The 15,486-nt window shown below is 38.0% G+C and overlaps 1 protein-coding gene across 2 annotated transcripts in view; it reads right to left on the reverse strand.

Moving 5' to 3' along the window:
* The window catches only part of LOC133534664 (protein expanded), a 30,046-nt gene that overhangs the window by 5,507 nt on the left and 9,053 nt on the right, over positions 1–15,486 (reverse strand). The window contains exons 1-3 of one of the 2 annotated variants that reach the window (XM_061873876.1): positions 10,682–11,464; positions 5,236–5,487; positions 77–156 (exon numbers count right to left, since the gene is read on the reverse strand). In XM_061873876.1, the coding sequence (XP_061729860.1) occupies positions 77–156; positions 5,236–5,458 (303 nt within the window). In that variant the 5' untranslated portion in view covers positions 5,459–5,487; positions 10,682–11,464. Of the gene's footprint in view, positions 1–76; positions 157–5,235; positions 5,488–10,681; positions 11,465–15,486 lie in introns of those variants that run through there. The other variant, XM_061873875.1, reaches the window with a different exon arrangement.

The following is a 15,486-nucleotide window of genomic DNA, read 5'->3' on the forward strand; positions in this document are numbered from 1 at the left end:
AATATATCAAAATGTAGGCTTGAAATGCAGGTCTGTAAGTATGGTATAGTAACTAAAATATTTTTCTAAATCTTACGTGTGTGTGTGATGACCTCCAGCTCTTTGGTGCATATTTTGATAATTTACTTTCTTGGTCAACAAACAAGTATTCTCCATCTGAAACAGAAAAACAGCCATTTTATTTTTGGATTTGGTATAAGGTATTTCAGTCAGTAAGACAGTAAAAAAGCTCGTTAATCAATTATATCGTGCTGATATTCTAATTCAATTTGTAGTTCGGTTAATACCAATCTGTCTTCAAATTCAAGCAAACAATGCCTATTGTCAGTAGTCGACAATTCGAGGACGACGTATGAAAAATCGCCCATTGTTCTGGTGAAAATGTCGCCTTGTATGTGACGCAACTAATAATAAGCGGAAAGCGTAAGTGTAATAGCTTACGAGGATACTTTTGTAAAGAAACAATTTCATTTGATTTATCCTTTCAAATGATCAGACAATAGTTACATTTAATGGTGAGTTTTGGGGTGTTGAAATAATCATTCCTTATTGTGAGAATGGGACGGGCAATAGTCAATAAGTCCTAAAGATGTATTTTTCCTAAACGAAACATACCTAAGTACGTAAGGCACTTTCATCAGCATACTTGATACGACTACCATTAAAGGCCAGTCCAGACGGGAACAATGTTTTTCCAATCTGACTAAATTGTCTGATGAAATCAGGTAGTGCGGACGCAAACGCCAATTTGGCTCGCCGATTTCGACCGCCGATTATGACCGATAAAATGGAGGTGCCTGTCTAGTATTTCTCTCTGATCTGAGTGTACCACGATATCTTTGAGATATTCTGTTGAGATATTACATTGGACTGAAGGTCAATCAAGGTTTTCATTGCAAATTGCTTTATTACTACCTCACTGACCCAAATAGGACCTTGGCTTCGGACTCAGCCCCGGGTACGTCCTTAAACTAAGTCCAAAAGAGAGGTATGGGCATTGTGAATGTCATCTCGTTTTGTGTGGTAGGGCACAGCACAGCGGATGTCATTCCAGATCTACAGCAGAGCCCGACTGGGGAAGTACCTCGCATCTTACAGAAAACCGCAGCCAAATAACACTAGACCCTACTCATAGTGTTGTGTTCCTGCCGGTGAGTAAGGTTGCCAGAGCTCAACGAGGGGGGGGGGGGGGGGGTTTAGGGTGGGCAACGTGCATGTAACTCCTTTGGAGTTGCAGGCGTACATAGGCTACGGAGACTGCTTACTATCAGGCGGGCCGTATGCTTGTTTATTGTCCGGGTCCAAATTAAAGTACAGTACCTAATTAAAGTAAGTCTTTTTACTATGAAGGGGAAACAGCTAAACTGATCATGTCCGCTATAGTTTTCATTTAATATCTTTCTTAAGCTCTACTTCCACGATTTTTTTCATATTTTTTGGACCTATGGTTCAAAAGTCAGACACACACATTTTTTTTTCTTTCGGAGCGATTATCTCCCAATATATTCACTTTATCAAAAAATGTTTGTTGAAGACCCCTATTAGTTTTGAAAGACCTTTCCAACGATACCCCACACTATAGGGTTGAAGCAAAAAAAATTCACCCCCACTGTACGTGTAGGGGAGGTACCCTCAAAAAAAAAATTAGATTTTATTGTACGACTTTGTCGGCTTTATTGATTTATATATCCATGCCGAATTTCAGCTTTCTAGCACTAACGACCACGGAGCAAAGCCTCGGACAGACAGACAGACAGACGGACATGGCGAAACTATAAGGGTTCCTAGTTGACTACGGAACCCTAAAAAACAGCCCTGTTCTGCGCTACTCTACCACCCGTCTTTAAGGGATTCGTCACTCCAGCCCAGCGGTACCTCGGACGCCCGGGAGGACGTTCTCCATCCGGGTGCCCCACATATGCTCTTCTCACTGCTCGATCTTTTCCTACCCTCTTCAGGTGACCGAGCCAGTGAAGACGTGTTGCTTTAATCTCGCCAATTATATTGAGTGTCGCAACCAGTTTCTATTATAGCGTGTTCATTACAATTTTCAACGTTTTTCAAATAGTTTTCTTAAAAAATATAATGAGTTTTTGTCATAAATGGTATTCGAATTATCCGTTTTATTTGGATAATAACTTAATAATGATCAGGATATTAACATGGACGGATATCAGGATAAAATGGTTATCCGGATATCCGGATTTCAACCCTAATTATTTAATTGCCCATTGTCTTTTAAAAGTATTAAGACTTACGTGGTTTAGAACTATTATCAATCGATCGATGAAGAGTGTTTCGGTATCAAAACTGGTATTACGAGAGGTCCGGTATTTGGAAGCCCTACTATGCACGGCTAGCACATGATTACACGCGGGATAACTCGCGCCGCGAGAAACAACAGTCGCGTGTCACAAATTTCTATCTCGACCTGTCAGTTTCTCGATTTTGGTAGCATAACTTGGCAGATCGAGAAAAGAATTCCACGCGAGAGAGCCATCCCGCGCGCGACTTAGCCAGTGTGGCCATTTATACTTGGAACAAACTTTTCTTTCGTGGCAACACTGAATCGGTACTAACATAATCGGAAAAATAATGAATAGTCAGCTTTAGAAACGGAACGTCCCTAGTCACGATAACTTTGTCTCCTTCTCGCAGTATTAAGATTAAAGAAATAGCAAATATTATTTTGAAGTCGGAAATGTCAATGTGTCAATCATAATTTGATTCGCTTTGTCGTTACAAGTTGGAGTACATTATTATATCTAAAGATAATTACCTACCTAATAATTAAATACCACTCCTTACGAATGATTGGTATTTTTTAAAGATAATTGAGATTACCCGAAAGTGTTGGCAAATGAGCTACCATCTTTACAAAGAAGACTGAAGATCTCATGATAATCCCCAACATATCTTCCTTGTGGCTGGCTAGTTGCTGCACCGCTGGCTTTGAAGATAGATTGATGACATGCACAAGTCTGTCATCAAACACGGCGCCTATACCTAAGCATGCTGCTGCTGGGCGCAGCCATCCTGCCACGGAGGACATAGAAGGGCTCAAGTTGGGAACCTACTCCATACAACGACACTCGAATGTTTAAAACAATGAGTTATTTTTGCGTGTTTTGTATTTTAGCGATCTACGGATGCAGCGTTAGTTTTCTCATATTGCAAATACACAAAAACATTAAGTTATTTTATTTACTCTGACCTCTTTTAGATATTTAGATTTAAGTACGACTACTACGACTCCCACCGAACGGGCGGAGTCGGATCGCATTTCACATTTATGTGGCCGCAAGCAGGTCGGCTGCTCGCGGACGCGGAGACGCCTCCGGACGGATTCTATCGCTTCTGCGCTATCCTATAATATATAGGCACATTAAAAATGCGCTCCGGTGCGGCCTGACTCCAGCCAGTCGGTGGGAATCGTACATTAGGGTGGTAACTACAGAATACTCGTATTACGGCCGTGGCCTTTTGCAAGGTGGAGGTTGAGTTGGGCTGCCAGATTCATTATTTTGCATTATTTTATTATCTGCGTATAATAAAATAATGCAAATAGTAACAAAAGTGTACTTAGACACCTACTTAGGGTAAGTAATAGGTACCTAAGTACAGTAGTTGTAGGTTACCTTACCCAATCTGAAGGCTTTCTCCAAAGTTTTAAAATACATTGCGTTTTTGTACTACTACTACTACTACTTCACTCGCTCAGTGACCCAAACAAGATCTTGGCCTCTGACGCAAGAGAGCGCCACTCTGCCCTATCCTGCGCCACTTCACGCCAGTTGGTATTCCGATGGCGAACAGGTCTTTTAGGACTTCGTCACTCCAGCGGTATCTGGGACGCCCAGACGGACGTTTTCCACCCGGGTGCACCACATACACTCTTCTCACAGCACGATCCTCTCCCATCCTCTCTAGGTGGTGCGTTTTTGTACACATATTATAAATCATTAGTACCCGGATATACCTATAATTAAACCCCAAGACCGCGGTTTATATCCCACAATCAATTGAAGCACGTGACGAGTTTTTGTACTTAGGTGGTGGTTTATTTAACTATTTGCGTATATATTTTTTAGGTGGTAGGTTGCATGCATTGACTGTAAAAACACGCGTGTAAGTGTAACGGGTTAGCACTGATTGACTAGCACTTAATTATTTCGTGGATTTTTGTATCAATTAATACGGATTTCCACAAAGTAATTTCTATTAATCACCCTCCAGTCAATTCGCCATCAAACTGTTTGCTTTGTTGATGTAGTGGCACAATCTTAGGCTTTTAATTTTTCTGTCGGGTTTTCATTTAACTTAAGAGAACAAACAAGTAAACGTGAAAATCATTTTGTTATTACCGGCATGATATAGATATAGGTATCTTAATAGGTATGTTATAAAGCAATACCACGTACCTACACCTTACCTACCTAGCTAACGGACAAATCATAAAACTCAGGATTCATATTAAAATTACACAGAAAATTGCTGTAGTATGAAATAAATACAAAATATAGAAAATTAACTTTCTTTTAGGACCAAAGTCAACAAAACTTCGACAAAATATGCTTCTCGCGACCCTCTAGCCTCGAAGACAGTTTCTCTCCTTTTGACGTTGAAACGCGGGATATTTTCTCTCCCATAGTGCACTTGTGCTACGAGTTTCGAGAGTATCCCGCGTGGAACTGTCAAACGACAAAATTATGTCGCTTTGACATTCGTCCGCGAGACAGCGGGTTGTCGCGCGCGTCTTATGCTACCGATTCGCGAGAAAGCTCTATGTCGCGGCATTTTCTCGCCTGTCGACTGTCGCGCCCGTCATGTGCTAGCCGTGCTGCAGCGCTTTTGATAGACCAGCCGGTGCAAGTGCAAGTGTTAAGTAAACGTCATGATTTCATAGTAGTGTGACTTTTAAAATAACACTTGCACTGTTGGGCTGTCAACATCGCTGCCAACTTATCTTGATCTGACTACTTGCATCCGCATCTCTATTTGATGAGGTCAAATCTTAAAAGTGAATCAAGTGAGATCGGCGAGCCAATTTTATTTTCGCGTCCACAACTCCACACCTCAACACCACCTGATTTGATCAGGTAATTTAATCAGATTGGGCGAAATTTGTTCCCGTCTGGACTAGCCTTTATTCCCCGCTTTCTGAAGCACAACGGCCGTCCTTTAATTGTCATTGTTATTTTCGAAGTCTTGAAACTATGTTTTAATATAACTTACTTTGTAAGATTGCTAATCCAAAGTAGTCGGTGTCGGTCATGCCTTGTAGCTGAGCATGTGTGCTGGCCAAGGCTTTGAGCTCCTTGACCCTCGCCTTGGCTTCGACGACGAAGTGCAGCGGCTGGGCCCGGCCGGGCACGCGTAGCGACAGCAGCCGCGCGCCCGCGCCGAGCGCGCGCGTCTCGCCGCCGAGCGGCCCGCGAACCGAACATAGAGCGCGCATGTCGCATCTCGAAACAACTGTTACCCGCCCTGAAACAATAATGCACATACATATTTACGATTTCTGTTCCTTCACTACCAGGCTATTTCGAGTTTTAGTTATTACATCTGTTTCCAACAACAACATGGTAGGGTCAAATAGATGTGCGCTCGTGAGGGACAGTCTGTCCCGGTGTTCTTATTTGATTCTGTCTCGGGCAGAACATAAATGCGACAAAGTTAAAAACACGTTATAACATTTTTGACATCATGGCAATAACAAACTACGCAATTTGGTTGGGTTGTTGTCCACCATAAACCATACTAAAATTTACGGTGGGGAATAAAAAAAAATTGCTGTGCCAAGGATAATAATAGCGCTTTCTCTGCTATTCCTACTGAAAGTTCCATAAGAGCATCTCGTTCAGTCATCTCCCGGCTCTACCATTTCATCTCTATACTTATTGTACCTCTATGGTTTCCAACATGATACTCAACTGTCAGGCGCAAAAGTGATGTTTTCGGTTGAAGAAATGTCACTTTTAACACTGACAGATCAGTCTCATATTGGAAACAGATCTAATAACTAAAACTCGAATTTGCCTGTAAGAGCTTCATTATTTCATCAACTTGCCACGAACATTTTTTTTCATACTACGTCGGTGGCAAACAAGCATACGGCCCGCCTGATCGTACGCAGTCTCCGTAGCCTATGGACGCCTGCAACTCCACAGGAGGTACATGCGCGTTGCCGACCCTAACACTCCGCACCCTCGAGTACCTCACACTATGAGTAGGGTCTAGTGTTATTTGGCTGCTCTTTTCTGTAAGGTGTGGTATAGGTACTTTCCCAAGTTTCCCAGTTGACGGAATGGGATAAATGCTTGCTCTAATAAAGCCTATAAATGGTTAAATTTATTTATCTCCCCTGCCCAGACTTCTTGCGTAATAGGGGCAAACATTTTTGGAAAAAAAAAACCTTAAAAGGTGACGATCAGGACCTTACAACTAAGCCTCTGCTCCATTGTCCGCCTATCAGCAAGTTTTCTTATAATTTGAAGAGTTTTGTGCACATAACGCACATGTACATAATACATTTTTAATAGTTTAGGAAAAGAGGAAAACCTGTTGCTTTTTTTAAGTGGGTCGGGAAAGTTATTACGAGTAAGTAATGCCGTTTCTAATGATTTTGCATGTAAAATTTATCTGACTGACTTACTTCTGAGCAACACCAATTGATAAAAAAAATTAAAACGGCTTGGCGTGTTTTGGTTAGATACCTTACGAAAAAACCCAAAAAAAAAACATAATGGCTTTATTAAGACGAAAGTGGAGGACCCGCGCGAAATCGCCTTTTCATACAAACGTAGTCCTCATTTTCCTCTCTGGATATTAACATTATTGAAAATATTTTGACTCAATTTGTTGTACGAGTATACCTACTATTGTTAATATACATAAAATTATGTAAAAAATATTTCCATAATGTAAATATCTAGAGAGGAAAATGGGGACTACGTTTGTATGGAGAAGTGGTCGTCCCCATTCCTCTTAAGCATGCCATTTAGTCTAATACCATAGAACAACCTACAAGTTATTAATTAACACTATAAACTGAACACACACTGAACAATAATCAGTTTGAATGGAAGGAACAGGAAACCCAACACGTATATGTATAAGAACATACCTAGTAGAGCTAATATCAGGTGAAATTTTTCGGCTTGAGGTGGTCGAGTGGAGAAAGTTCACCAACTCGACAATATCTGATAGGTATCTAATTGATGCCTTATATTCTAATCAACCAAGACGTAGATTTAAAAACTAGAAAGCATGAACTATAAATAAAGGTACAGTCACCTGCAATGACATGTTACTCTTCGAAGGCCGCAAAAATATATGTGACACGTTCTTATGCTTTATAAATATTTTTGTGGTCTTTGTTGTATAACATATAATTGCAGGTGACTGGATATCACACTGGATATCACAGGTCAGCTAAGCAATTAATTGACGAGTAAAGGAAAATATGATAATTGTATCGTACGTAATACGTAATAATGTAATAATATAAATAGTTGAGATGTGTGCGCACATAATCACCTAATAAGCTAATGCGTTTAAGTTTAAACATGGTTTGAGAGCCGAAATGGTTTTTCACAATTTGTCGGCATTACCTAATGCACATCCGTTTAAGTTGTGCCTTCCCGCGGCGCGGCAGGAATGTCCGGATCTCGCCATCTGTGCATTCCTTTAGTTTTTTTGGATGCGATCTTCTTTTGCTACCTGCTGCCTGTAAGGCCCACATTGTTGCCTCGGCATAAATATGCGTCTATATTTTGCTGTAGTTTGGTGTAGCAACGTATAAATAAAGGTCATAAGAATTTTTTTCTACTCACCAAACTGTAATTGCGTTCTTTTCATGTATGGACTCCCAACTCCACTATAATATTCAAAAGCAAAGTGGCGCCGTGGTCCAGTGGAAAAGACACCAACGTGCGACTATTTCATAAGTAATATTAATATTCCTATATTATGCACGCGTTAATGTCTTTTCTACTACTGAGATACCTACCTAATTTTCTTTCATTATTTAGGCTTTATTGTCGAAAAAGTATTTTATCTACACACATATCATAAACCCTCTATGATGCCTCCAAAATCCGTAAATAATAGCCAACATTACGATAAACTGTTTTGTCACAACAAATTTCTTATCTGTGATGATGATGTTGTAATTGCTTCATAACTACATCAAAATCGATGTGGTTATACATTCAAATTTGGAACATCTCGGAAAAAAAGCAATTCGATTTGACCTCTATTCTAATATCAGTCGAGATGCCTTTTTGTTCGAAATGAAATATCAATTGCTACAATTTTGACATATCTCGCATGTTAGTTTGTATCGAATGATACGGAAATAGGCCCCCGATTCTAGTTTGTCTGTGAATTAAAAAAAAAACTACGAATAAGTGACATGCGTGAAAAAAGTTTTCATTTACCGCCATTTGACGTACAGTTATCTTTTAATAAGATAACTATAGACACAAAAAAATACCTAAAAAAAACAAAACTAAAGACTAACTTGTGTGTGATCTTTTTAAGAAACTCACTTCGTTCGTTTCTTAAACCAACACTCGTGTATTTTAATGTCTCTTATTATGTAGCAGTCACATAAGCTAATAGTATACAATAGTGGTATAATCAAGCTTTTTTATTAACGCTGAACAATAGTAGTACTATTGTTCTCGTACATATTACACAAAACATATTACTATAAATATATCATACAAAAAAATCGACGTTATTATTTTTCAAATTTATTTTGGGCTTAAGCATAAATTTGTATGTGTTGTTTTTTCTGATTCTAGGGTACGAGTATTAATTTGTAGACGTAAAGTAATAGGTGGTCTGTATTACGAGTACTAGTGGTGTTTAATATGAACGGTAGACTAGGTATCCATGGGGTTTTCAAGTTACCTGTCTACATGCTTAATTTGGACAAATTTGTGATGTCCCAACGATAAAGAGATAAAATGTCATCTTTCCGGTGCCCCTTGATAGGGGACCTAACACGTTTTTTTGTTTGAGTAAATGCGCGATAGTTTGTGATGGCGCGGTCAGGCGCGCGGGCGCAGCGGGGGCAGACCGGTCCGGGGACGCGCGGGGCGCGGGCGGGGCGCTACGTAAGCGCGGTAGCAGCGGTCGGCGACGCGAGGAATGCGGACGACCTTCAGATGCCGAGCGCCCCTCCCCCAGCGCCAGCCGCATCTTGCGTCCTCGCATGCCTGGCTGTGGCCATCGCTGCCTCCACTTTTCGACATCTTGCCACCATTTTTGACATTAACGAATTGACAATACTTACATATTACTGACACTATTTCGGGTATGTAGGCAATAGCGCAAGTAATGCGCCACCGCCACTCACCTAAAGGATATCTATTAAGATTTATCGATTATGCAAAGGTGAAAAGTATTGTTTTCTGTTCGTGCTTACAATGAAGTGTGAGAAACGGAAAATATTCTACAAGCAGATATTCGACCGTTGTGAGGGTTCCAAAAAAACATAAAAGTTACCACCGAGAAAAAAAAAGAAGAAAAACGTTACAAATCTACTTAGTTTATTTTCAATAATTGTTATTCCAAACCATCACGCAATTTTACCAACTGACATGGAAAAACAACTCAAGAAATTAAAAAATAAATAACTCCGTTTGACTTAAAATCTCAATTTGTCAAGTACCTATAGAATGAGATGAGCATAAATACAATTCTGGCTTGGCTCTTCGTTTTTGCAGTAAGTAAACAATGACCTTTTTAGGGTTCCGTAGTTAACTAAAGAACACTTATAGTATAAATATCGCTATGTCGTCGGTTGTCTGTCTGTCCGAAGCTTTGCTCTGTGATCTTTAGTTATAGAAAGCTCCAATTTGGCATGAATATACAAATCAATCAATCCGACAAAGTGGTGAATAAAATAAATAATAAAGATTATTGGGTAATACCCCATACACATAAAGCCCCACTTTATGATATTTTTCGCTTCAATCCTATAGTGTGTGGTGTCTATGGATAGATAGGTCTTTGAAAATGAATACCAAGCCTTTTTTTAAAGTGTATAATTTCGGAAATAGTTCCTCTAAAAAAAGTCTAACTGTTGAACTATGGGTCTAAAAGCTACGAAAAAATCGTAAAAATAGAGCTTCATATAGACATTCAATGAAAACTATACCGAAGATGATCAGTTAAATTATGTCAGACGGGTAACCCTATAGGTATTGAGCACGGCCCGACATGTTTTTGGCCAGACTTTATGCTGAAATCTCCGACGTACGAGGCCTACTCTCTTTTTATTTTCTTCTAAAAGATTACTAGGAGGACTACGATTGACTATAGTTATAACTTAAATAAACAAAATTTTAACCACACTAAAAAATAAAATAATAAACTGACTTCAAAAAGGATAAAATAAAATACTTCCTCTTTTATGTATTACGCCAGCAACTAACTGATTTGTTTGAAGTCAGTGCCAAGCCAAATTAATAGCGTCAACACTCTGTCGAACCGAATCACGACCCTGAAACGGTGCGATAAGTAAGAAAGTTGCCCATTAATTGTTTGAGTGTATTATGGACCGGTATTGTAAATACCTATATATTTGGTTTGGCACCGACTTCAAAGATATCAGATGCTAGTTCATGTAAGTAAAAGAGATAATATGATATTTTATCCTTAGGTTTACCTTTTTAAGTGATTCTATTTCCATTTTTAGTTTGACGCAGCGATCTTTAGCACTTATTCCTGTCTGACCAAACAGTCAAAGAGCATATAATCACTACGTTCTAGCAAACAGTCATGTCACTGCCACGACAACCAATGTCAATGCCATCGGTGGACTTGGTCACTTTTTCTTAGTGTATGTCATCTATTTTAGTATGGAAGGTGGAGGCAAGGAATGGAATCTCCATATACCAAAAAGTGTCCGTGAAAAAACCTTAAATATATAGCGCTACAATACCTAGAATACTTGAAAAAAAAAAACAAATCATAGACAGCGCACTTCACTCCGTCAATAACGCCTATAGGTTCTTAGCTACTCTAGCGCTACTCTGGAGAGATTTGGAACTATTATTTATAGCTGACAACTGGACACTTTTGTATCAGTTCTGCCTATGGAGATTGCGTTCCTTACCTCTACCTTCCATATATTTCAGTTTATAGTCATGTCACTAAAAAGTTTATCGCTCTTCGGGTAAGTTTCAAGTTCTGGGTCTGGAATAATGGCACTGTTTGAATGCATCTGCATTGCAGTGCTTGGTTTTTAGTTTATCGATGAAAATTAAAAAAATACTATAATATGTATCTGTAAATGCAAACTGGAAATTAAACAAAAATTAATTTTCCAAATCGGTTCAAAAATGACGAAGTCGAATTGATAACTTACTCCTTTTTAGGGTTCCGTAGCAAAATGGCATAAAACGGAACCCTTATAGTTTCGCCATGTCCGTCTGTCTGTCTGTCTGTCTGAGGCTTTGCTCCGTGGTCGTTAGTGCTAGAAAGCTGAAATTTGGCATGCATATATAAATCAATAAGGCCGACAAAGTCGTACAATAAAATCTAAAAATTTAATTTTTTTTAGGGTACCTCCCCTACACGTAAAGTGGGGGTGAATTTTTTTTTCGCTTCAACCCTAAAGTGTGGGGTATCGTTGGAAAGGTCTTTCAAAACTAATAGGGGTTTTCAAGAAACATTTTTTGATAAAGTGAATATATTCGGAGATAATCGCTCCGAAAGAAAAAAAAAAAGTGTCCCCCCCCCTCTAACTTTTGAAGCATAGGTCCAAAAAATATGAAAAAAATCGTGGAAGTATAACTTAAGAAAGACATTAAAGGAAAACTATAGCGGACATGATCAGTTTAGCTGTTTTTGAGTTATCGCAAAAAGTTTTCCCTTCATAGTAAAAAGACTTACTTTAATTAGGTACTGATTATGCAAATTTGCCTATTTGTTTATATTGAAAGGTACCGTTTCATCCCTTGGTTAACAATTTACTATACTTTAAGCTCCAGTTTAGCTTATTGTGACGGAAGAGTAACTACGGAACCCTACACTGAGCGTGGCCCGACATGCTCTTGGCCGGTTATTTAGAAATTGGTTCTGTATGGGAAATCTGAAACTATATAATATTTAAGAAAAAAAAAACCGACTCCAATGAGGGAGACCGGCGAAAGAAAGATTATTGTTGAATTTGGATTTCATACAATGAAATTGAAAAGACTGGTAAAATACCCGCAATAGGGTATTCGACTATATTTAAAATAAATTATTTCACATCATGCATGAAATAATATTAAAATGGCTATAAGTTTGCTTAAAAGAGTTGAGAAGTACCCTCAATTCCTCATGGAATCCATCACCAAAACTCAAGCTTGACAATCATCTGTTCATCATCAGCAGTTCCGCTTCATCAAATGTCACTTCTACAAATGTAAATGCTTGATTTGATGATGAAAATACGAAGATCACTATGTATATGCCTTTAACGTTTGAGGAGTGCCCTCGATGCCTCATGGACCCCATCGTCACAACTCAAACTTGACAAAGATTTGTCTTAAAAATCTAATTTGCACAAACACAGCGAAGAGGACAAATCGCCAAACGTCGTTAAAGAGTTCCATTTCAATCATCATCAGCAGTTCCACTTCATCAAATGAAATGTCACTTTTTAAATGTAAATGCTTGATTTGTAGATGAATCTTCACATTTGAAGAGTTCCCTCGCTTCCTCATGGATCCCATCATCAGAACTGAGTTTTGACAAAAACGGGACCAATCTGTATATATGTCATGGACCAAGTGATTAATGTGGGCATTATATATAATGCCCGGGCATTATGAATAATGGCAAGCTATATCGGGCCAAGTGATAAATTATTATCTTAACTTCATTATTTATCACATTGTCTGGTCAGTATGAATATTGCTACGTGGTCGTAGGGCATATAGATTCAAACAAAAACATAATTTTCAAAATCGGTTCTGAAATGACGGAGTTATGAAGTCACACATTAAAAAAAAAACATACACACCGAATTGATAACCTCCTCCTGTTGAAATCTTGAAGTCGGTTAAAAGGAGAATATGTCAACCATTATTTTGATAAGAAAAAATATTGCAGATTTTTTTTACAATAATGAGCTACAAAGTATCAAATGATCATGGGAATGTTTCAGAGTCAAATAATTATTTATTATTCATTATTAACTGTAGCTAACTTAACTTAAAAGTATGTAACTTATTTTATCTTTCTAAACCCTACTTTTTTAAATTATGACTATTAATCAATCTACGATGATATACTTTTTAATTTTTGGTGCTTTATTATGGTACGTAATTTTAAATTAATTGGAATATTACACTACAGACTACACAGTTATATACTTAATTAGAGGTTTTTTTACTCATACTCATAACATCTTTATTGCTCATATAAGTCATATATTACATTGAATACAGACCCTGTAAGGGCACAGCAATTTATTCTTATACTATAAGTACTTATACTTAAAACTAATCTTATTAATTACATTGCACAGCTATGTAGGTAAAAATAAACCTAAAAAAAAAAAAAAAAACTAGCATTCTATTTTGTCGGAAAGGTATCTTCAAAAAACTCCTTCAAAGAATAATAACTTTTATCTAATAAATAATTATTTAAGGCGGTTTTAAATGATTTAGGTTTTGCTATTGATTTTATTGCTTGTGAAATTTTGTTATATATTTTAGTGCACATCATGTGAGGTCCTGAATGATATAATGTTAGGTTGGATGTGGGTAGCGCGAGGTTGTTATTGTTTCGGAGGTTTAGCGGTTTTGTGTGTCGTTCTTAGGTACCTACCTAGTCTTGTTTAATTGAATGAAATTCAAAATATTAATTTAACTATACAGTCTACAACACCACACTCGTATTTTCATTGAAATAAAGAAATAAAATAAATAGATATTTTGGGGACAACCTCACACGTATCGAACTAGCAAAGCTTGTACTATGGGTCCTGAGCGACGATATACGTACTTATATACTTATATCGGCGGGCGATTGTAAGATCAAGGCAGATCGTGAAAATCCTAGGCATATCGTGAAAAGTGAAAATCTTTGTCTCGTTCCCTGAGTCGACGGAGCCATTTCTGGACGTGGACAGTGTGCTTTTTTCGGGCATCTTAAGCAACCTAACGAACTTACCCTACATAGGTATTGGTTTATAGGTATAATATACACCGTGTTTTATTTCCGTTAATTTCAAGGGTGCATTCCTGAGTTTAAATTAAGTAACTTTCTCAAAGACATAGGTATTCTAATTCACTCCACTTCGGAGATAATCAATAGTTATTTTTTATCTTATAAGGCCCTTACGAGCGTGTACACTTGCCCCAGGGCCTGTTTACATATTGATTAGTGTTTAGTACGAGTTCATACAAATGTATGAGCAAATGCTACTAAACGTAAGTAGTATCTTGGATGATCGATGTTCGAAATGACATTGATATGTCACAGTTTTCAATTGTTTGCTTGAGTTAAATGTAATGCCCGTGTAACAGCAACGCTATATGCAACATTTAATTACTTTTATAATGAGAAATTTTTTTTTTTGGCAATCAACTATGCCATGTAGTTTCCTGAAACGTACTTACCAATACCCCGAAGTTAACGGAATTCAATAAAAACACGGTGTATAGATATTGGTTTAACGTGAACGTGACTAGCTACCGTCAAAACATTATAAAGGAACTTTTCGATCTGCTTGATCTTACGATCGGCCGTCAACATATAGATTTATACATACTTAGATACATAGAGAGAAATATACGTGATGAACACACAAATAAATGCAAGAGCATGGCCTGGTAAGGGCCAGGATTCGAACCCAGGATCTCTTGCTTTGTAGGCAGGGTCACAACCGAGTAGGCTAGAACAAATGAACGAACGAATGAATGGAATGAAGAACATTTTTATACGTCAAAAACCGTCCAAGTTAATACTGCACTACAGTGAAGTCATATAATAGTCAGCAGTTTCACTTTAAAGTGCCATGAAGATACATTGTTTTTAATATAATCATAAATATATAGAAGATTGGCATGGCATAACTTGTGTAGTATTTAGATTTAAAACCTGAAAAGAAACTAGTTCGCGCCTACAAAAGTTTTCTCGCTGTTTAAAAATTTGTCAACTTTGACATTTATGACTGGGTTGCTATATCAAAAAATAATTCTACCATAAAATTTTTGGTAGGAACGCGTTCATAGTATGGCCACACGATTAGCGACGACGTTCTGTTATTTTATAGTTGGTGCAACGCATTTTATTTAGCAATCGTTAAGACCCCCACGTAAGCTTTAAAATTTAGCGAACTGTGCTTACGTTAGCAGGTGGTTTGGTGCAACTGGCCCTAAGAATTAGCATAGCTACTCAGTTACTTAATTTTGTCACTCACTGACTGACCGATCATCAAACAAAACTTCTTTAGAATAGGTACGTTTACGTTTT

The sequence above is a fragment of the Cydia pomonella genome, chromosome 2 (assembly GCF_033807575.1).
Source record: "Cydia pomonella isolate Wapato2018A chromosome 2, ilCydPomo1, whole genome shotgun sequence".
Classification (NCBI taxonomy): Eukaryota; Metazoa; Arthropoda; class Insecta; order Lepidoptera; family Tortricidae; genus Cydia; species Cydia pomonella.